The 21,325-nt window shown below is 40.6% G+C and overlaps 2 protein-coding genes and 1 long non-coding RNA gene across 3 annotated transcripts in view; 2 read left to right on the forward strand and 1 right to left on the reverse strand.

Moving 5' to 3' along the window:
• cel (carboxyl ester lipase) overlaps positions 1–9,916 on the forward strand; it is a 10,443-nt gene extending 527 nt beyond the window's left edge. The window contains exons 2-11 of the mRNA XM_003222644.3: positions 369–519; positions 2,109–2,231; positions 3,695–3,892; positions 4,422–4,552; positions 5,100–5,207; positions 5,873–5,990; positions 6,847–7,033; positions 7,343–7,546; positions 9,110–9,307; positions 9,652–9,916. Of these exons, the coding sequence (XP_003222692.1) occupies positions 369–519; positions 2,109–2,231; positions 3,695–3,892; positions 4,422–4,552; positions 5,100–5,207; positions 5,873–5,990; positions 6,847–7,033; positions 7,343–7,546; positions 9,110–9,307; positions 9,652–9,829 (1,596 nt within the window). The 3' untranslated portion in view covers positions 9,830–9,916. The remainder of the gene's footprint in view (positions 1–368; positions 520–2,108; positions 2,232–3,694; positions 3,893–4,421; positions 4,553–5,099; positions 5,208–5,872; positions 5,991–6,846; positions 7,034–7,342; positions 7,547–9,109; positions 9,308–9,651) is intronic.
• LOC134299881 (uncharacterized) overlaps positions 1–13,150 on the reverse strand; it is a 30,851-nt gene extending 17,701 nt beyond the window's left edge. Inside the window, exon 1 of the long non-coding RNA XR_010007130.1 lies at positions 13,010–13,150. This is a non-coding gene — a long non-coding RNA (uncharacterized LOC134299881). The remainder of the gene's footprint in view (positions 1–13,009) is intronic.
• On the forward strand, positions 13,050–19,410 carry tmem101 (transmembrane protein 101). The gene is made up of 4 exons (XM_003222667.4): positions 13,050–13,317; positions 14,934–15,114; positions 16,572–16,718; positions 18,180–19,410. The coding sequence occupies exons 1-4, from the start codon at positions 13,169–13,171 to the stop codon at positions 18,486–18,488; spliced, it is 786 nt and encodes a 261-aa protein (XP_003222715.1). The 5' UTR covers positions 13,050–13,168; the 3' UTR covers positions 18,489–19,410.
• Positions 19,411–21,325: the final 1,915 nt, after the last annotated feature.

Genomic DNA, 21,325 nt, shown 5'->3' on the forward strand with positions numbered 1-21,325 from the left:
GGGGGCGACAGCAAAATGGCCAACCAAGATCGATACAGCTGATTCTATCAGTTTAAGGGAGTTTGATTTCCTGTTTTGCTTTGTCATTTTAAAAAATACCCAGAGCTAGCCCTTTCCCTGTGTTACACGGAATATTTATTTAAAGTACTATAATTTTAAATCCAGTTTCTGGTAATTTGGGGTGGGCATACAGCTGTTCAAAGACATGATGATACTTCAACTGTGTCCATTCTGGGATTTCTTGCTGGTTGAGCCAAAGCTAGTTTGTTGGATGTTAAAGGTACTACTCAAATGCAATTCCTACACTCAATTTTTTCATGCAAAGAATGAAAAAAGACATTTCTTTCCTTTTTGTGGCACGAATACAGCTGGGCATCGTAATCACGGAAGGCGGCTTCGTGGAAGGAGTCAATAAAAAGTTGGGCCTTTTTGGAAATTATGTAGATATTTTCAAAGGAATCCCCTTTGCAGCACCTACAAAGACCCTAGAAGACCCTCAGCCACACCCTGGCTGGCCAGGTAAAGGAGCTTTTGCTTTCTCAACTACCGTAACTAGAAGGTTTAGAGCACTGAAAAGTCTTCTTCTTCTAACAACAACAACAACAACAACAACAACAACAATAACAACTTATTTCTAGACCACCCCCTCTCCCTGATGGGACTCAGGGCGGTTTACACACACAAATGAGTACAAACACATCAAAAATAATAGAGGATAATGCATAATAACAACAGTAAACTTGCAACAAAAGAATTAAGCATTGGATTGAAAATAAAACAGAAACAATCCAAGAAGATATAATAAACTAAAACATGAGTAAGCATTACAACATATGCCCTAAAATAAATTTAAAATACAATTACATTAAAATGGCTCATTTAAGATGTATCGTAGCAGCCATACAATACAAGTCGGTTAGCCAGCATTCCAATGGGTTAGAGTGTTTTACAATATACCTGTCAACTGTCCTGATCTTGCAGGGACTGTCCCCATAAGTCTTCTGTAGATCTACTTTATCTGCTGCTTTTGAAATGTCCTGCTTTCTTTGTCTCCCTCCTACTTTCCTCTTTTGAAGAGGAAGCCTTTGAAAACACAAATATTGACTTAGTTTGACTAGTGATCTGATCTTGCTAGAAGGCAGCCTCATATTATGGAGAAATGAAGTTTGTTTCCATGATGGCGACATGGGTGGGGAGAATAACAGGGAGAAATGGTTTTACTCCTTCAATCCAACCCGGAAGAACACGGATGAGCTCCCTCTATAGCAGTTCTAGCTCCATGCGGGGACACGAGAAAAGCCTCCCACAAGGATGATAAAAACATCAAAATATCCGGGCATCCCCTGGGCAACGTCCTTGCAGATAGCCAATTCTCTCACACCAGAAGCGACTTGCAGTTTTTCAAGGTGCTACTGACACACAAAAACATCCATCTTCCCTAGTGGCCCCCATTTCCTTAAAAAAAACCCAACCTTCCAAAGCAATTATTTTCAAAATCTGGTTCTCCCGGTGTTTTGGTCCTGAGTCTTCGCCAAAGTGTCTGAGGCTACTGGGAATTGAAGTCCAAAACACCTGATGGATCAGAGTTTGAGAATCACTGTTCTAATGGAAGCGAAAGACAGGACACTATTATGTTTAATTGGCTTCTCAACTTTCCAAATTCGCAATAGCAGGTGGATGTTTTATTTTGTCTCTCTATCCAAATTTCCTCCCTATCGAAAAAAAACAACATCTCTTATAAATATAGTATTTTTGAGATACCCGGTAATTTGGCAATTCTTTTCCTAAATGATCTCTTACATACTAACTTTGCAAAGAATTAACTTACGTTCCATAGCCTGTAAATATCCATTTCATGCATCCATGCCAACGGGAATTCTTATATAACTATTATACATGCAATGTCAAAGAGAGACAAAGTAAGATGCTCAATATTATTTGTGATCAGTGTCCAAAACACCATGTGGGTCTTGATCTCTCAGGGTTGATGCTCTGCCAGTGGAAGGGGTCTAGTGGACAACTGAGATACAATTCCATCACAGAAGACAGACTCGCTTCCAGTGAACAATCACATAGCCCCATCTGTCACTCTCATTCTTTTCTCTCAGGCACCTTGGAGGCCAAGGAGTACAAGCAACGCTGCCTGCAATCCAACCTTATGCAGACAGATGTTCGGGGTAGTGAGGATTGCCTTTACTTGAACATTTGGGTTCCTCAAGGGAAGAAAACTGGTAAGATCGGAAGGCTGTACAATGCGGGGCTCATCTAGATTTGACCAATGGTGGTTTTGTCCTCTGCTGGTGAATATGGTGTATGGCAGTGGTTCTCAACCTGTGGGTCCCCAGATGTTTTGGCCTTCAACTCCCAGAAATCCTAACTGCTGGTAAACTGGCTGGGATTTCTGGGAGTTGTAGACCAAAACACCTGGGGACTCACAGGTTGGGAACCACTGTTCTAGAGAGTGGCAGGATCCCCACATCTAGGGGAAATGTGCAGAGAACCACTGGTGTATGGGGTGGGTGATATTGATGGATGCATATATATGTGTGGCTGTATGTGTGCATGCAAAATGTAAACATGCTCTCCAACCAAATATTATTATTCTCAGTGAAATTTTCCTTCAGTCACACTAAACACTTGAGTCAAGCATTTAGAGCAGGCATGGGCAAACTTCGGCCCTCCAGGTGTTTTGGACTTCAACCCCTATTATTCCTAACAGCCTCAGGCCCTTTCCTTTCCTGCTTAAGCAGCTGAGGGGGGAAAGGAAAGGGCTTGAGGCTGTTAGGAACTGTGGGAGTTGAAGTCCAAAACACATGGAGGGCTGAAGTTTGCCCATGCCTGATTTAGAGAGATTAAAATTCAAAGAAAAAGTGAAGGCAGACTTACCAACGGAATCTAAACGCCAAACATATAAGACCTCCAGGTACACATGAATTTCAATATATCTACAGTGCTCGAAATTTGGGGACTGAAAAGAAAGATTCATCGTGCATGAGAAATTGTCATTTGGGTGAACAGTGCCCTTGTACTGTACCTCTGCCATGCTACAATTCATACAGTTTACCCTGGGTGCCAAGCTGGAGAGTAACTGTCATATCTTTCTTTGGGCCATACCCTGGGTCTTTTGACAGTAACTGTAATATCTATTTTTTTTTGGTTATTCCCTTGGGATATCTATCCTCTAGACTGTTCCACTATTTTATGTCCCTGCTTCCCGTGGTTTTATTCTTATGTCTTTCTCACCGAGTTTTAACTTAGTGTTCATGTGGCCTGCCCTGGTTTTTATTGCTTTTCTGAATTTTAGGTTGTAATGTATGTTATTATTTATTGTATTGTTAAATTGTGTTATGATATGTTGTTTTATATTTTGTCATATTGTATGGTTTTGGGCATGGCCCCATGTAAGCCGCCCCGAGTCCCCTTTGGGGAGATGGTGGCGGGGTATAAATAAAGTTTTATTATTATTATTATTATTATTATTATTATTATTATTATTATTATTATTATTAAGTTGGTTGGCAAAAGAGTTGGGGCAGATTCAAGTATCACATCCCAATTTTTGTCACTTCCCCCTCAGTGAAAATAGTCTCATCACATCCTTCTGTGAAAAAGTTTGTTCTGAGCTTGGTCTTTTGTACTGATCTGTTCTCTTTCTTGCCCATCTACTGTCTCCACTCCCAATCTGCTGCTCTAGTTTCCACCAACCTACCAGTGATGGTCTGGATTTATGGAGGGGCCTTCCTCTGGGGAGGTGGACAAGGCCCCAATTTCCTCCAGAACTACCTCTATGATGGGCAGGAGATCGCTACTCGTGGAAATGTCATCGTGGTGACCTTTAACTATCGCCTTGGACCCCTGGGCTTCCTCAGTACGGGAGATGCCAATCTTCCAGGTAAAAAGATGCCCATGGAAGGGTTGTCCACCTGTGATCAGCATTAGAAACTGCTTGCAAAAGGCGTAACTGTGTTTTCCAAGGGTACCTGAAACCTCCTTTGACATGGAAGAGTTTGAGCATATAATTTTAGAATGATAGTCCGCGTAACAAATACTGCTAGCCAGATAATGTACAGTGCTGTCAAGGATAGTGTGTTTCAAACCAAGGAAGTGTTCAAGTCAATGCACAAATCACACATCTCAGTCTTTTGGAAGATGGAAAAAGGGATACACTTACATTTCAATTTGTATGTGTGATATGTACATACTATTGGGTCTTGTGTTTCCGATGCTGAGCCTTCTGGGTGAGATCTTTCTTAAACACTGTGGTATACAAAGCTTTTGGCAATACAGCTGTTAATTTATGTGTGAAATGACAAGTGTTTTAACCAACTACAGATTATTTAGTCAAGTGATGGCCTTGGAATTTATTCGTCTGAAATCTCTCTTTCCCTCTTTCTCTCTCTTCCCCCACTGATTTTCTCAAGGTAATTATGGCCTTAAAGACCAGCACATGGCTATTGCTTGGGTCAAGAGAAACATCAGAAACTTTGGAGGAGACCCTGACAACATCACAATCTTTGGGGAATCTGCTGGGGCTGTTAGTGTCTCCTTACAGGTAGGCACTGCTTAATAGTTCCTGGGCTGGTTGATGCTGAACATTGGTGACAATGAAGCAGCCGTCTTTCAGCTGATGAGTTTGATCCTGGTGAAGATGAAACAGGACACCTTTTAAAAATGTATGCGTACATCCTCCAAAACCAGCATTCAAGAACAGCCAAAGATACAGGTTGATTATTCCTTATCCAGAATTCCAAAATCCAAAATTGTCTATATTGGGTGGTTCAGATAGTGACATGATTGCTTTCTGACAGTTTAATTATACATACTGTACTTTGTTTCATATACAAAATTATTAAAATATTGTATATAAAATTGTAACCATGGTATGTGCATAAGATATATATGAACATAAATGAATTTCGTGTTCAGGGTTGATACCCATTTGGAAGATATCTTGTTATCTATGCACAAGTATTCCAAAATCTGAAAGAAAAAAAAAATCAAAGTACAGAACCCCTCTGATCCCAAGATTTGAGGAAAGGGATATACAACCTGTATTAACACTGACTTTCTCAGTTTTTGTCCCTTTACCTGCCTTCTAGATGCTATCCCCACACAACAAAGGATTGATCAAACGGGCCATCAGTCAGAGTGGAGTTGGCCTTTGCTCCTGGGCCATTCAGAAGGACCCCCTCTACTGGGCTACCAAGGTAAGAAGAGACATCACACTTGGCAGCAAAATAACAATTACAACCAGTCCTCCATATTTGCTGCAGTTAGGGGCACAGGATTCATGTGACTAAAAAAATCTGAAACAGAAAAACTACTATTTTTTAATCTCATCTCTCTAGCAATTTCTAAGCCTTTCACCATGATTCTATGGTCACCTTCCATCAACCCCCCAGTTATTATTTATTTATTGGATTTGTATCCTGTGTTTTTCTCAAAGTGAAATCCAAGGTGCTTATAATAACTCAAAAGGAATAAAATTAAAATATTAAGTTATCAATATAATTGAAAACCACTATATTATGGAATAATCTCCCCATGGTTGCCCAACTGGCACCAACATTGCTGTCATTCTGGTGTGGAGTGAAAACATGATTGTTTATAAAAACCTAGCTGGTTTTATAAACATCCGCCCTATGCATGGCTTTGAATTGCCTTAAATCATTGTCACTGCTTCTGATCTGTCTTGTATTAGCTTGCTAAAGCATTTAAGTTTTTGTAGCATTTCAAAATCATCGTGTTATTTATTGTTTTTATTTGACCAAAGTGATTTTATTGTACACCAGCCAGAGCTCTTAAGATGAAGGGTGGAATACAAATGTTTGGATACATAAATACATAAACATACACATATGGTGTCTTACAGGTGGCTGAGAAAGTGGGCTGCCCCACGGACAATACCACCACCATGGCAAACTGCCTGAAGGTCACTGACCCTGCAGCTCTGACCCTTGGCTACCACCTTGATGTCATTGGCCTAAAATGTAAGTTGGATACTGAGACTGAAACAAGGTTGTGGCTGGTGTAATAGAAATCCCATGGGGGGAAATGACCTGTTTCTTGTACAAGGCATGCTTGTAAGAAAATCATAGCTGACAACTACTAAACTACACACACATTGTGCTTCAGTAATAACTGTCCTGGACTGAGAGCGGCAGTCCCAATTAATTCTACGCTGTACCACTTTTCCAGATGCTTTTAAAAAGCTGCACTTTCTCTCTCCTGCCCATTTCCCCCCTTTGTCCTCAATATAGTTCAGTCATTGCAAACTGAATTCAAAGTGCAAAAATATTTGCATTCAAGTAACTCAGAAGGGGCGAGAAGAGAGAAGGGGGCAAAATCTTATCCCTCCCAGTAGGCTCAGACAAAAGCCATCTACTGCAGGCTTTCCTACTTTATGCATTTTGGCTTATCAATAACTTTTGCCATCTTCAACACATTCTGATGTTGCTTGGCCCCACGCATTGCTGTTTTTATCTGTTATATGTTGAAAAGTATGGAGAACGTGCACAAGGGCTGGGAAGTGGTGAATCCATTTAAGGTTACAGTTTCAAAGAAAATTGAATCATTTTCTATGGGCTTCCTAATTAAAACAGAAACAAAATGTTCCATTTGAAAGAGATCTTCCCATGTTTGCAAAGAGTGTCTAAGGCTCTAGCTTGCTTTCAAGAGAAAGAAATGTTCCATAGATGTGGAACTTTCATAGGGTCATCTTATTTCGAAAAGAGTTTTCTGTCCACTGGGTTTTGTATATCATGAGAAATAGGAAATTAATGTGTTGTAATTTGCCATTTCCCACTCATGGGATGCTAAGTGATGTTTTCATTTCCTCCTTTACAGATCCACTTGTCCATTACCTTGCTTTCTCCCCTGTGATTGATGGTGATTTTCTACCAGACGCACCAGAAAAGCTCTTTGACAATGCTGCCGACATCGATTACATTGCCGGGGTGAACAATATGGATGGCCATTTCTTTGCCTCCATTGACATGCCTGCCCTCAATCGTCCACTTGCGAAAATCAAACCGTAAGTGGGGGTACTATGATGGATGAAAAGAGGGGTGGGGTGGTTTTGTTCATAGGAATGGCCATGTTTTCAAATCTTGCTTCTTCCAAAACTAGAGTTGGGCTTGCTTGTTTTTGATTTCTATTGAATGACTGATATATCAATTCACAAGGTTTGTGTTGATAAAGTTGGCTTATAGTGAGAGTCAACATGACTAGAGTGTTAGACTATGATCTTGGAGACCAGGATTCGAATCCCTGCTCAGACATGGAAAACCAATTGGGTGACACTTTCTCAGACTCATCTTATTTCTTTCTTTGTTTTTAATAGGGAAGATGTTTATAATGTCGCTCAAGGGCTGACTATGGAGAAGGGGGTAGAAGGAGCATTCAGAACCTTCTCCCTATATACCCAGGTGTGGACAGACAGTGTGAACCAAGAAGTCATGAAAAGAACCGTGATCGACCTGGAGACAGATTATATATTTCTAGTTCCCACCCAGCAGACCCTGGCTTTACATCAGCAACATGCCAAGTAAGTTCATAGAGGAGAGAGCTGTTCATTCCTCCCCAAATCGTGATCCTCCAGGAGGGGAAAATATTTATTTATCTAATATATATGCCTCTTTTCTCCCAATATGGAACTTAACATTGCTCTTAGAAGCTGCCTTAGGTAAAATCAATAAAAGTAAAAAGCAATTAAAATGATATACCACATTTAAAAATCACATTTAAAAGTTACTTCTTTTTGGAAAATGGCATTCATAACCTTTTGGAAAAAAACACCTTTTGGAGAACATAAGAAAAGCATGAACTTTCAGAGAAGAACCAAAAACCCTTTAGAGTTGAATCTTCTCTTGTGGTATGCAACCAGATATAATTATGCAATGCAATGGTTTCAGTTGTTAGACTGAATAACCTGTTATCTCTGATCTGTTAGGAAACCAGAGATTTGCCAGTGCATAAAAACAGCAGTGGTTCAGAAGTGTTTTTCAGCACCCAAACTATAACATACTATCTCAAAAAACAACTTGTTTTATATCATGCACTCAAGAGACAAAAATAAAGTAGACTTTAATAAAAATAACATATTTGGTTTCCTCACAACCTTCATGTGTTCAGCATACACAGGTAGAAAACTTATCAGATATGTTTGAGATAATTCTCTGTGCCATCCAGCCAAGACATCTTTCTTAGAGCAAAACATCAAACAAGTGTGTGATCTGTGGTCTGAAGTAGTCTGATGTGATCATGTGGTCTGCAGCCCCTTTTATAACTTTTCAGGAACCATAGAATAAAGGAAGCTGCATACCAGAACATACATACAGGAAACAGTAGGCAGCAGGATCATAGATAAACCTTACTAGAGAATGCTTGAAGAAGGTTGTCATTTCCAACACTTCTCCCAAAGAGAAATGCTATCTAAATCTATAAGACTTCTTTTAATGTTTTGTTCTAGGACAGAAGTTGGCAAATATAGCCCCCCTACCCAGATATTTTTGGCCTGAAGCTCTGTTCAGCTAATGGAAACCATAGCCTGACCATATCTTATAGGGCTACACTGTTCCCATGCTTCCAAAAAAATAAAATAAATCCTGTATCAGTGCCACTTTCAGATGAGCCCACCTATTCTTATTACTTGCAATGGGAACAGAACTCCCAAGCAAGAATCCTGCCTCTCAAAGTCTAGCATTTCTAGCATTGAGTCAGCATGCTATACTCATTTGAATGTTGGACTAGAACACTTAAGAGACCAGGAATCTCCACTCAGCCATGGAAACCCACTGAGTGACCTTGGGTGAACACACACTGAATCCAGTTTAAAATCTCAACCTTTTCTTTTGGGGCTGATGGATGATCTACTCTCTCAGTGTCAGTCACACTCTCAGCCTCAGAGGAAGGCGAAAGCAAACTCCCTTTGAACAAATCTTGCCCAGAAACCCCCATGATAGGTTCGCCTTGGGATTATCATAAGATGGAAATAACTTGAAGGCATACAACAACTAAGTAACTTAAAACTCTATCATTTAGAAAATTAATGTAGATAATCCAAAGAAAAGATTCAATTTTCTCCCTCTCTTTTGCTTTCTGGATCCAGGAGTGCCAAGACATACAGCTACGTCTTCTCCCAGCCATCTCGAATGTTGATCTACCCTAGCTGGGTCGGGGCAGACCATGCTGACGATCTACAGTATGTCTTTGGGAAACCTTTTGTCACACCATTGGGCTACCGGCCACAGGACAGAACTGTTTCCAAGGCCATGATTGCCTACTGGACAAACTTTGCTCACACTGGGTAAGAGGCTTTCAGGATACCTGTTGTTTCTCTCCAGTCCTTTTCTATTAAGGGAAAAGATGTTCAGGTGTTGGTGCATCTTGGCAGAAACCATAGCAATTAAAATGGAATAGTCATACTACAATTTCGTATGGCAGGTCTGTGAAGAGAGCTAAAATGTCTCCTTCCCTGCTCAGTTTTCTCTTGTTTCCAATTACAACCAGTTATTTAGATGTTCCTTCTTCAGACTTCCCATTATCACTATCTTTGGCAGCCCCTCTTGAACCTCTTCTGGTTTGTATTCTCAGAGGACAAAGACAAGTATGAACTGACACTGAGTGTATGTGTTCTTCTTCCTCTCCTAGTGACCCCAACAAAGGGGAATTATCTGTACCGATTGGCTGGGTTCCATATGACACTCTGCAGGGCTACTACCTGGAGATCAACAAGGACCTCAACTACGATTCAGTAAAACATGGTTTGCGCAACCAATACGTGCAGTTTTGGAGCACATCCTATCGCAACCTTCCAGATGTCATCTAAGTAGAACCAATGTGAGAATTGCCCACTTCTGCTTGTCTAAAAATCAGGTTCTCAATAAACTGAAGTTGACTCTCGCATGCATACCAACTGCCAGTGGTTGTCAACTTGTTCTCTGCTTTTCTTCCATTTTCAATTCAAAGTTCTGGCAAGAGCACTCACTTTTCATACAATGGCAGTTCAATAGTGCTCTACATCATGTTCTCTGTTATAATAATCCACAGTAGCAAAAAAACCACAACTTGGTTCATGCTATTTCTATAGTTGCCATAAAATGTCTGATCCCACCTGTCCCTTCCACATGTACTACATGTGGAATGTTTGTCCAACTACACAAAGGAATGACAAAACGTAGCTATTTTAATATTCCACCTGAGCATTAGGAAGATTCCACCTGAACATTAGGAAGAACTTCCTGACCGCATGAGCTGTTCAATAGTGGAACTCTCTGCCTTGGAGTGTGGTGGAAGCTCATTCATTGGAAACTTTAAACAGAGGGATACTTTGTGCTTTTTCTGCATGGCAAGGGTTGGACTAGATGGCCTATGTGGTCTCTTCCAACTCTATTATTCTATTATTCTAATAGAAAAGATAATTATATTGCTCTATACCAGATAGGAATAGTGCAGCCCATGGGATATATGCATGTGTTAGGGCCAGTGTGTGTTTTGATTTTTCTGGATTTTAAAGGTAATATGTGGCTCACAGGATTCATATTCCCCACTTCAAGTTTACATCGTCCATTATTCAAAACCCCCAACGTCTGCCAAATATTTGCTCAACCTATTTTCTGTGGTTCGAGACTCCAGCAAGAATTCTTCTTGGGTGCATAGTTTCCTTGTAACTTAGTCTCTTTTTTAGTTACACACTTTCTTTTCTTCCTCTCATCTCCTTGCCATCAGATCTAAGCATACTACTAAAAGGATGGAAGCATGAGACTTGCATATTCAGTAATCTTGAGAAACTGAGAAAGAGTATTGCATCACTTTGAACCTCTCTCCTCTGTGCTGTTTTGGCAGTAAGACTGCCTTTGCTGAATTGAAGCAGAAAGGAATTCCATTCACAAAACGGAGACACAGGAACCTGCCTCCTACGCAGGGAAACAAGGGAGGGGTGTCGGGTTATAGCATTCATGCTTTCTCCTTATGAGACACCTGACATCAGTCCATGTGAGGTGGTAACCGGAGAGCCAAGCCGTGGCTCACATCCTAGAAATGTACTCTGTTGGATGCAGGATGCAGGATGCAAGCAACGTCATTCCCATCCTTGTTTTCACGTCCAACCATCCCATTCAGCTCTCATCCATTGTGTCTGTATCATCAGAGACAGCCTGACCTCTTAAATCTCTTTCTTTGCAATTCTTTGAGGACCCCTCAAAATTGTCAATGACCATTATCAACAAACAAGTTGGTATGCAAGCCTGCAGCCCAATTCTCTTGTCATTAATGATAATCAGCACCTGTCTCCAAAGGACAGATTTGAGTGGCATGTCAGTGACGATTACAAAGTGCCTTTCCCCCAACTTGTGGTCTTCTTGAATGATATGGTGACATAGGCCCTATTTACACTACCATATAATGCAGTTTGAAACTGCATTATATAGTTAGTATAGATTCATATAATGCAGTTTAACTGCATTGTAGGCAGTCCCCGAGGTATAAACATCTGACTTACATACGACTCATAGTTAAGAATGGGGCTGAGACAACAGGAAGTGAGAGAAATCCCCACCTAAGAAGGGAAATTCACTCAGATACAGGCCATAATACACACATTATACATGCGTTGTGTGGATATTATTCTCTGTTGTTGCAGTAGATTCTCTGGCCCCTTCTACAGTGTCCTACATCCAAGGATCTGCTTTAAACTGGATTATATGAGGGCCCTTCAAAACAGGCCCTAAATCCCAGGATCTGATTCCAGGTTTTCTGTTTATCCCAGATAATCTGGCACTGGGGACTTGTATAATCTAGTTTAATGCAGAAAACCTGTGATCAGATCCTGGGATATAGGGCAGTGCGAAATGGGACTCAGGCCCCTTCTACACTGCCATATAATCTAGATTACCAAAGCAGATAATCCACATTATCTGCTTTGAACAGGATTATTTGAGTCTACACTGCCATATAATCTAGTTCAAAGCAGACAATCTGGATTTTATGTAGCAGTGTAGAAGGGGCCTGTGTTACCTGGCCCCCAAGAGGATTACTAGATGCCAGGTAAATGTAATTTCTGATTGCTTGAGAGTTACTATCAAATCCTAGCTATACCCTAAGATACCATCAATCTCTTGATGTTAATATTGGAACACAGCTATTAAAAGGAAAAATAATAATAAAAACAAACTTAATGCAACACAGTTTTACTGTATTATAAAGACAGTTTCGTGACTGCAGTATTATATTTTTGCAGGTTGCTTGCATTCTGGTTAATTTAAGACTCTTCCACACTGCCTCTATATCCCAGGATCTGATTCCAGATTATTTTCTTGTAACAGAATAATATCATCCAGTTTAAAGCAGATAATCTGGGATTAGATCCTGGGATATAGGGGCAATGTGCAAGGGGCTGAGTGTACAGTATTGCAACTATATATATATATATATATATATATATATATATATATAATCTGTTATTGCAGACTCACACACACACACTTATCTGCAATAACGGAGAATAGTATCCACACAACATATCTGCAGTGCTTTGATGCCACTTTAGGCCCTTCTACACAGCCATGTAACCCAGAATAACTTTGAACTGAAATATTGGAATCCACACTGACATATAACTCAGTTCAGAGCAGATAATGTGGGATTTTATTCAGCTGTGTAGAAGGGGCCTTTGTCATAGACCCATTCCACACACTTAATAAAATCCCACTTTATCTGTTTTGAACTGGAATATATGGCAGTGTGGGCTCTGACAACCCAATTCAAAGCAGATATTGTGGGTTATTCTGCCTTGTTATTCTGGGTTGTATGGCTGTGTGAAAGGGCCCATTGCTCCATTCCATTCTCCAATTCTGGGAGAAAGCTTAATAGGTTGGATTTCTGCCTGCCCCACAGCCATTAATGGCAAAGAAGAAATCACACAGAAAATAGAAGCCTGTCCCTTTAAGCTGCGAAGGTAAAGGGGGCCCCTGAAAATGAAGCGAATGGGTTTCAAGTTGTAACCACTAACCAGGATAGCGAAGTATCACGGAACCTTGTGTCCTTAGGAGTTCCTTTCAGCCCGGGACTCTTTTTGGATAGGACTGGAAGAGGGAGTGAGGCGGCGACGGACCCACGCTGGCTGGCTTGGCGATAGAGGGCCCGACCCGTACTTCCGCCCTGGCAGAAGATGGCGGCGGGCAGCGGGGGTTCCGGGCGGCGGAGGCGCGGGGCGCTGCGCCTATTGATGCGGGTGGGCTCGGTGCTGCTCACGCGCTTCCCGTTCTGGCACTGCCTCAGCAGCCTCCTCCTCAACGCCGAGCGCGCAGAGGCCCGGCGGTGAGCAAAAGGGTGGAGGGCGCCTCTGAGCATGCGCAGAGAGGCCCCCCCAATACAAGCCAACTCTGGTTGTTTTGGGGTTTGGGAACAGGACAGGAGCGAGGAGGAGGCCAGATATGGGCAGAGGCGCCTTGGAAAGGTTGTTTGCAGTTGTTAATGTCTGCCTTCAAGTTGTTTCCGATTTATGGCAAGCCTATCATGGAGTTTTCTTGGCAAGATTTGTTCAGATTTGTGCAAAATTTGTTTGCTGTTGCCTTCCTTTGGGGCGGAGAGAGTATGATCCTGCACCAGGTGATGGGTTTTTATGACCAAGCAAGGATTTGAACCCTGGTCTCGCAGGGTTATAAGCTGCATCTACAAAAGGCATGAGCAAACCTTGACCCCCTGGGTGTTTTGGACTTCAACTCCCACAATTCCTAACAGCCTTATCTACACCATAGAATTAATCCAGTTTCACACCACTTTCAATGCAATGGACTACTGGGAGCTGTAGTTTTCCATTTTCCTTAGCCTTCTCTACTCAAGAGTGGTGATACCTTTGCAAATCCCACCACCCCTGAGGAGTGGTGTCATACTGGATGAATTCTACAGTGTAGATGCACTCCTAATCCACCACATAATCTGCAGGAAAGGTTTGGTATGTGACATTAAGTCTAGTCGTGTCCATCTCTGCAGGGTGGTGCTCATCTCTATTTCTAAGCCGAAGAGCCGACGTTGTCTATAGATGTCTCCAAAGTCATGTGGCTGGCATGACTGCATGGAACCTCATTATTTTCCCGCTGGAGTGTTATCTGTTGATCTACTCACATTTGCATGTTTTTGAACTGCTAGGTTGGCAGAAGTTGAGGCTAACAGCAGGAGCTCACCCTGCTCCCCGTATTTGAACCACTGACCTTTAGATCAGCAAGTTCAGCAGCTCAACAGTTTACCCCATTATACCACCAGGGGCTCCTGGTATGTATTTAGATACTCATTATCCAAAATGCTTGGGACCAAAAGCATTTTGGATTTCAGGGTTTTTCTCTTTCCAGATTTTGGAATATTTTAATATACATAATAAAACATCTTGGCAGTGGGACCCATGTCTAAAGACAGATCTCATTTATGTTCATGTTTCTACTGGCTGTTAGGAATTGTGGGAGTTGAAGTCCAAAACACCCGGAGGGCCAAGGTTTGCCCATGTCTGTCTTAGTCACATAGCCTGAAGTTAATTTTATACGCAATCTTTTAAATAATTGTGTGAATGAAGCAAAGTTTTGTGTACATTGAACTATCAAGACAGCAAAGGTATCACTATCTCAATCACACATCTGGATTTTGGAGCATTTCGGATTTTGTCTATTGAGATAGGGGATACTCAATTTGGGTTGCTGTGTGTTTTTCAGGCTGTATGGCCATGTTCCAGTAGCATTCTCTCTTAACGTTTCACCTGCATCTGTGGCTGGAATCTTCAGAGGTTCCAGTGTTTTATAAATGTTGCATTTAGAGGCCGAGAATGGGTATCTTTTCATCCCCTACAATTAAGTCTGTATTCAGGAGGGATGGCAAGATTGAGAAGCAGACAAAAAGAAAAAAAAAACCAGCAATTAATTTTCAGTATTTATTTCCCTATCCAGAAAACCAGATATCCAAGTCCCATTTCTCTACTTTGACATGGGTGCCGCAGTGCTCTGTGCGAGTTTCATGTCCTTTGGAGTAAAGCGCCGATGGTTTGCTCTGGGGGCTGCCCTACAGCTGGTGGTCAGCACGTATGCTGCATATATCGGAGGCTACACTCACTACGGAGATTGGCTGAAGGTGAAACATACTGGGCTTACTGGTCCTCAAAGACTGTTATAAGGCTTTACTAGGAAAGGAAGGAGCTGTATCTGAGTGGGAGAAATTGCATGTTCAAAATTTCATTCAGGTTTAATCCATTAAAAAAAAGGAATAGGGAGTAGTTGATATACAAAGACTTCTGTTTGATATCCTATAGAGCAGTTACCTGTTAGAGTAGATAGTAGTGAGCTAGGTTGACAAATAGCTTAATGTAATACAAGGTAACTTTCTTATTTTATTAATCAATGATGGATATGCATGTTTACTAGGATCTTGACATGTCCCCCAAATGCCAAATTTACAATAGAAGAATTTGGATCACGGTTGTCTTGAGTATTGCAATTGCATTCAACTCTTATCTCCTACCATCTGTAAATCTGTGTCTGGTTTCCCCAAGCTCTGTTCATTTCATTAGTATAATTTAGAGAATTGATTGGATGTGGGGGCTATCTGGTTCCTGTTGTTAAGTGAAAGCCAAAAATTCTTGCCAATGAGCTACAGATAATCCGGTGATCTACCAGGAGATAAATTGTCCTCTGTTTTGGAGCACATTCCTGGCTTCTCACTGGACTACATGGATTTTACTAGTACCCACTGCCCCATTTGCTCTATTAACCTGACTTAATTTGATAAGGTATTGACATGTAGATCTGTTTTCTCAATAATTTCAAACCTGCATGAACCCCGTGGCTGCCTTCTCTGTGCTCACATTACTGTTTTCCTTTACCTCATCTTAATGTGAACTCTTCATTTCTCCTTATGTCCAAATCATGGTTTAAAATCTTGATCTGTTCTGAACCTAGTGTCCATAATTTTGCAAATGAGAATTGATAGAAAACTATGGTTAATGGGAAATTGCAGTTAATTTAAGACATTTTAGACAAATTCAGAAGCTGAGGAGAAAAAATGTATAGATGGTGTGTTTGCTTGTATTAAATATGATGAGTTTGGAAAGCCTGAACTGCCCCACCTTTTTAGACATTTTGGACTAATTTAGAAAGTGAGGAGAGAAAATGTTTAGATGGTGTGTTTGCTTGTGCTAAATATGGTGAGTTTTGTATGCCTAAACTGCGCCACCAGCTTTCCTGTTTTTTTAAAAAAAATATATCATTCCTAAAGTAGAGTAGAGAAATGTTTGTTCTTCTTATCAGTTGTTAAATAGAGAATTGATCGTTGGGGAACATGGATGGCTTGAAGCCAAGTTTAATTCCATTTGCTAATCCCAATCAGAATAGTCTGAATCAATTTTCTACAGAAACTGAATCAATTTTCTACAAATCCCACTGATTCAATGGGTCCACACCAGCTGGGACTAGTGGTTGAATTTGGGCCTGATTATTAACCATAAATATCATGCAGAAAACCAGCAGCCCTCCTTCTAGAGTACTCATTGTGTTTTGCTTAAATTTCCTATCTATTTTGTGGTTCCCACACAGGTTAGGATGTATTCACGGACGATAGCCATAATCGGTGGTCTCCTAGTCTTGGCAAGCGGCGCTGGAGAGATCTACCGCCAGAAACCCCGGAACAGATCACTGCAGTCGACTGGGCAGGTTTTCATTGGCATCTACCTCATTTGTGTGGTATGTTCTGTAAAATCTTTGAAACATCCCTTGCTTCTGTTCCCATAAACAAACTTTGCTATTGTTGGAAATTTTAAAAATAGGACTGAGACTGGTCGTAGGTATCTTGGATTATCTGGAAGGTCAAGAATCAATGAAACACTCAAAGAACCCCACATAGACATGCAAGCAGAATACACCAATTCAAAGGATCTTTGACTTCCTGAATATTTTGGACTTTCAGAAGTTCCAGCCAGGATAGTAAGTGATTATGGGAATTGCTGTGTCTAACATTCAGAGGGATAAAGTTTTTACCTACCTTCAAATAATTTAAAACATATATATATTGGATTTTTTTCCTGGTCCCCAGGTTTACACAATTACTGATGAATGTAGTGAATACAGACAGCTTGTTTTGCCATTATGTTTGCTAGTAAAGTAGGCTCTTCACATTCACTGGGGTTAGGGGCACAAGAATACCCACAAAAATAGAAAAATTGTGAATGACTATTTTTTAACTGAAAGAATATTCTCTGGGTCCTTTGGCGTGACCCTATAGTTAGCTTCCATTGAAAGTTGTCCACAGAGTTGTGCTGGAGAAGCTAGAGATTCCCACTGTCAAACAGCTCTTACTGTCAGGGAGTTTTTTTTTCCTGATGTTCAGGTGAAATCTTTTATCTTCTCATGCGAACCCATTCATTTACATCCTAATCAGTGGAGCACCACAAAATCAGCTTGTTCCATATTTTTCATGACATTACATCAATGTTACTACAGTGTTATTGCAAAATGATGTCCTTTATAGAAAATGCCAAAATCAAGGTTTGCCTTCTGGAATTTTGTTGTTTGTTTCAAGCCATGGATGGTTGAATCCATGGATACTGTGGGCCAAATTTAGGTGTTTGCTGTACTTTGTTTTTAAATTGGATTCCAGATTGGGGGAAAGATGGAGGGAGGAGGCAGGTTTGTTTTTTGCTGCTCTAGAGACTATGACATGGAGTAATAGATTCAAACTGCAGAAAAAGAGATTTCACCTAAACATTAGGAAGAATGTTTTGACAGCACTGTTAAATCAGGCATGGGCAAACTTCCGCCCTCCATCTGTTTTGGACTTCAACTCCCAGGAAGTGTGGGAGTTGAAAGTCCAAAAGTCCAAACACCTAGAGTGCCGAAGTTTCTCCATGCCTGTGTTAGTGGAATATGCTGTCCTGGAGTGTGGTGGAGTTTCCTTTTTTGGAGATTTATAAATAGAAGCTGGACTGCCTATCTATCTGGAGTTCTTTGTGTGTTCCTGAATTGCAGGGGGTTGGACTGGATTGCCTTTGTGGTCTCTTCCAACTCCATGATTCTATATTTTGGAGCCCCAAACCAGCAATTTTTTGTGTGTCGCGTCACTAACCTGGCTCTGCCAAGGTTTGAGACTTGGCTCTGAAAGCTCTCTTTCCCAGCTACTTTTTCCATGAGTTTCTCTTTCTTTTCTAGGCCTACTCCCTTCAGCACAGCAAGGAAGACCGCCATGCCTATCTCAGCGGCATACCTGGTGGGGAAATTGCCCTGCAGCTTCTCTTTGTGCTCTATGGTGTCCTTGCCCTCTCTTTCCTCTCTGGATACTACATCACCACAGCTGCCCAGATCCTGTCAGTCATTCTCCCTCTGGTCATTCTCTTCATCGACGGCAACTTGGGTTACTGGCATGATTCCCGAAGAGTTGAATTCTGGAACCAAATGAAGCTGATTGGGCAGAACGTTGGGATCTTTGGGGCCTCTATAATTTTGGCCACGGATGGCTGAGAAAAGAACCTGCGAGGCTTGAATTTAGGGGCTCCGAAGAAAAGCACTGCAGGGAAAGAACTTGGATATTTTTTAATATGGCTTATTTATTTTTTCTTTTTACCACTTCTTAAAGATTTGTCCTCAATTTTCATTGGCAGCTAAATGAACTAGTGGGTTTCTTTAAAATCCAGGGTCATTCTGATATGTGCTCTGTACTCCTTTCTATTTAATCATCACAGACAGGTCTGCTAGCACTCTGCTGCTGTGGTCACTGTAAAGAACAAGTAGTTTAACGGACTAGATCACATTGATTAAGGGTTGAGATTTTTACCTCCCTCAGTTGGGGAAAAGGTGATTTTTTCCTTCCTGTTCATGCTGAAGGTAAAAGATTCTTGGATAAAGATTACTACTACTGCTATAATCTGTTGTGCTGCTGTGGTCAAACCACCACTGTTGAATAGATAGGCAAAGACGTAGAGGTCTGGCCAGAAATTTGAAATGTATGGAAATTATGAAGCCGTGGAGAAAAAAATCAAGAGTATCTTCTGGAAAATTGTGGGAAAAGGCAATACAGTAATCCATCCACATTTGTGGGGGTTAGGGTTGGAGTGTTCTAAGTAGGAAAACTGCAAGTATAACTAAAAATCACAGTTGCTATTTTATTACTTGAGGGAGTACTTCTCTAGGCGGCTCTACGTCCTGCAGCATGATTCTATGGCCAATTTCCAACTAGGAGGCGACCTAGAATTGCCTGGTGTGAAGATTTTTTTTTTTAGCTGCACGTAGTACAGCGATGGAGGCAATAGCAAATACAGCAATCACAAATAATGAAATCAACGAATGCTTAACCTGCAAATGTGGAGGGACAGCTATATTTACATTCCCTTTGCAGATTGAAAGTACATTTGTTACCCAAGGAACATTAAATATTTATACATCACTTTGGGATAAAAATTGTCATGCTTCATATAATTAAAAACTGAAGTTTAAAAAATGTTTGTTTTGTTGTACAAACGGAGGTGCAAAAAAGAGTTGAACTATGTAGAAACCCTTTGCTTTTGGCAGTTTGAGGTGCAGTCCTTCCAGACCAGAAGAAACCAGAAGAAAACATCAACATTAGTAACACAGAGAAAATTCTTTTGTCTCCTTTAATTTGCCATAGTGTCAATTCTGCGCTTTGGTGGAAGGGTATTATAATACCATCAACCCTGTGGGTACCAGACCTTGTCTGACCTTGGAATCTAAGAAGGATCAAGCCTGATCAATGATTATAATCCCTTTTATTTATATCCTGCCGTTTCCTCCTTGCCAAGTGTGTTTTGAAGAACATGGCGGCGTGAAGACAGCGTCCGAAAGAGGCTGTTTGCAAGGTATTTAGTCAGCTGAATACAGGGCTCTGTATTCTCCCAATTTCTCTCTGGGTTAAGAGAGAATCAGAGGGGCTTCGCACAGCTTTCATGTGGTGTCTATATTTACGACCCTTGGCTCCTAAATCAAGGAGTAATCAGTGAAACCGGAGAGGCTAAGAAGCGTCCAGGGCTAATTACCTTGCTGCCTATATGGCAAAAACGCCGACCACATTTCCCTTTTAAAACAACAAAAAACTTAACAATCTAAATTTAGATACTTGTAAAAGCAAAGAGAGATTTGCTTTACCTGTTAAGAAAGAAGAAAAGAAGAGAAGAGATTAATTAAGGTTTAATAGTGAGTACAGGAGGGGAGAGGAGTGGAACAGAGACAGCAAACTGTGAGCAAGACAGTGACTTATTACTTTATTGCTTTACCCCTCTGCCCTCAGCAAGGACCTTGTGTAAACAAAATAAAATAAGGAAACATGAATGCAATACCACACTGAATGGACTGAGTAGAAAGAACATTATATCAATTAATATACTACACTTTACTATAGAACACTACTGCCGTGTATCTAGGTCTCTGAATGTAAACAAATACAAACAGAAAAGAGAAGACTGAGTAAAGTAAAGGAAGAATACTCTTAGGGAAGGTAACATTACAGGGAATATTATACTTGTGAATAGAACAACAGGACAATGTCAAAGATGGCAACCCGCTCAAAACAGCCCAAAACACAAGAGGATGAGGCTGAAGATACAAACCAAACAATTTTAGATCAATTGAAATTTCTAACAGAAGCAATTACTAAAATGAATCAAAAATTGGGACAGATTGAAGAAAAGATGGAAACAAGCCAAACAGAAGTAAGGGAGGAACTAAGAAAAATCTCCTCATCCATCTTAGAATTAAAAGACAAACAAGAGAATCAGGGGAAAATAATAACAAAATTGGAAGGAAAACAAAAAGAAATACAAGAAGAATTACTAAGTACAAAAACTCAACTCCAGAAATTTGAAAGAAAACAAAAAGATTTTTCCCTTCGGGTCAGAGGCATCCTGGAGGAGATGACAGAGATTGAACAACTAATATTGGAATTAACAGCAGAGACACTAGGGAAAACAGAGGAAGAAGCAGAAAAAGAAATTGACCAGGTGTTTAGGGTAAGATCAACCTATGCATCAAAATATAAACTGCCTAGGGACATAATAGTCACATTTACAAGAAAAAAGATCAGAGACCAAATATATCAAAACCATCTGAATACACCTGTACAATTGGAAGATCACAAAGTAACATTAATTAAAGACCTCCCACCATCAGTTATACAGAAAAGAAAACAGTATTATTTTCTGAGAAGCTTAAACAACATAACATAAGATTTAAATGGCTACCATCTGAAGGAGTAATGACTACTTATAAAGAACAGAAACATTGGATTACGTCAGAAATGAAAGCCCAGGACTTTATAAAGACTATAATTCAAGATCTAGAACCGGTTT

The sequence above is a fragment of the Anolis carolinensis genome, chromosome 6 (genome assembly GCF_035594765.1).
Source record: "Anolis carolinensis isolate JA03-04 chromosome 6, rAnoCar3.1.pri, whole genome shotgun sequence".
Classification (NCBI taxonomy): domain Eukaryota; kingdom Metazoa; phylum Chordata; class Lepidosauria; order Squamata; family Dactyloidae; genus Anolis; species Anolis carolinensis.

Excerpts from the sequence above, each read along its gene's own strand:
- tmem101 (XM_003222667.4), top strand. The coding sequence starts at position 13,169 with ATGGCGGCGGGCAGCGGGGGTTCCGGGCGGCGGAGGCGCGGGGCGCTG. Across the intron at positions 13,318-14,933 it reads GAGCGCGCAGAGGCCCGGCG|AAAACCAGATATCCAAGTCC; the intron begins GTGAGCAAAAGG and ends TTCCCTATCCAG. Across the intron at positions 16,719-18,179 it reads GCATCTACCTCATTTGTGTG|GCCTACTCCCTTCAGCACAG; the intron begins GTATGTTCTGTA and ends TTTCTTTTCTAG.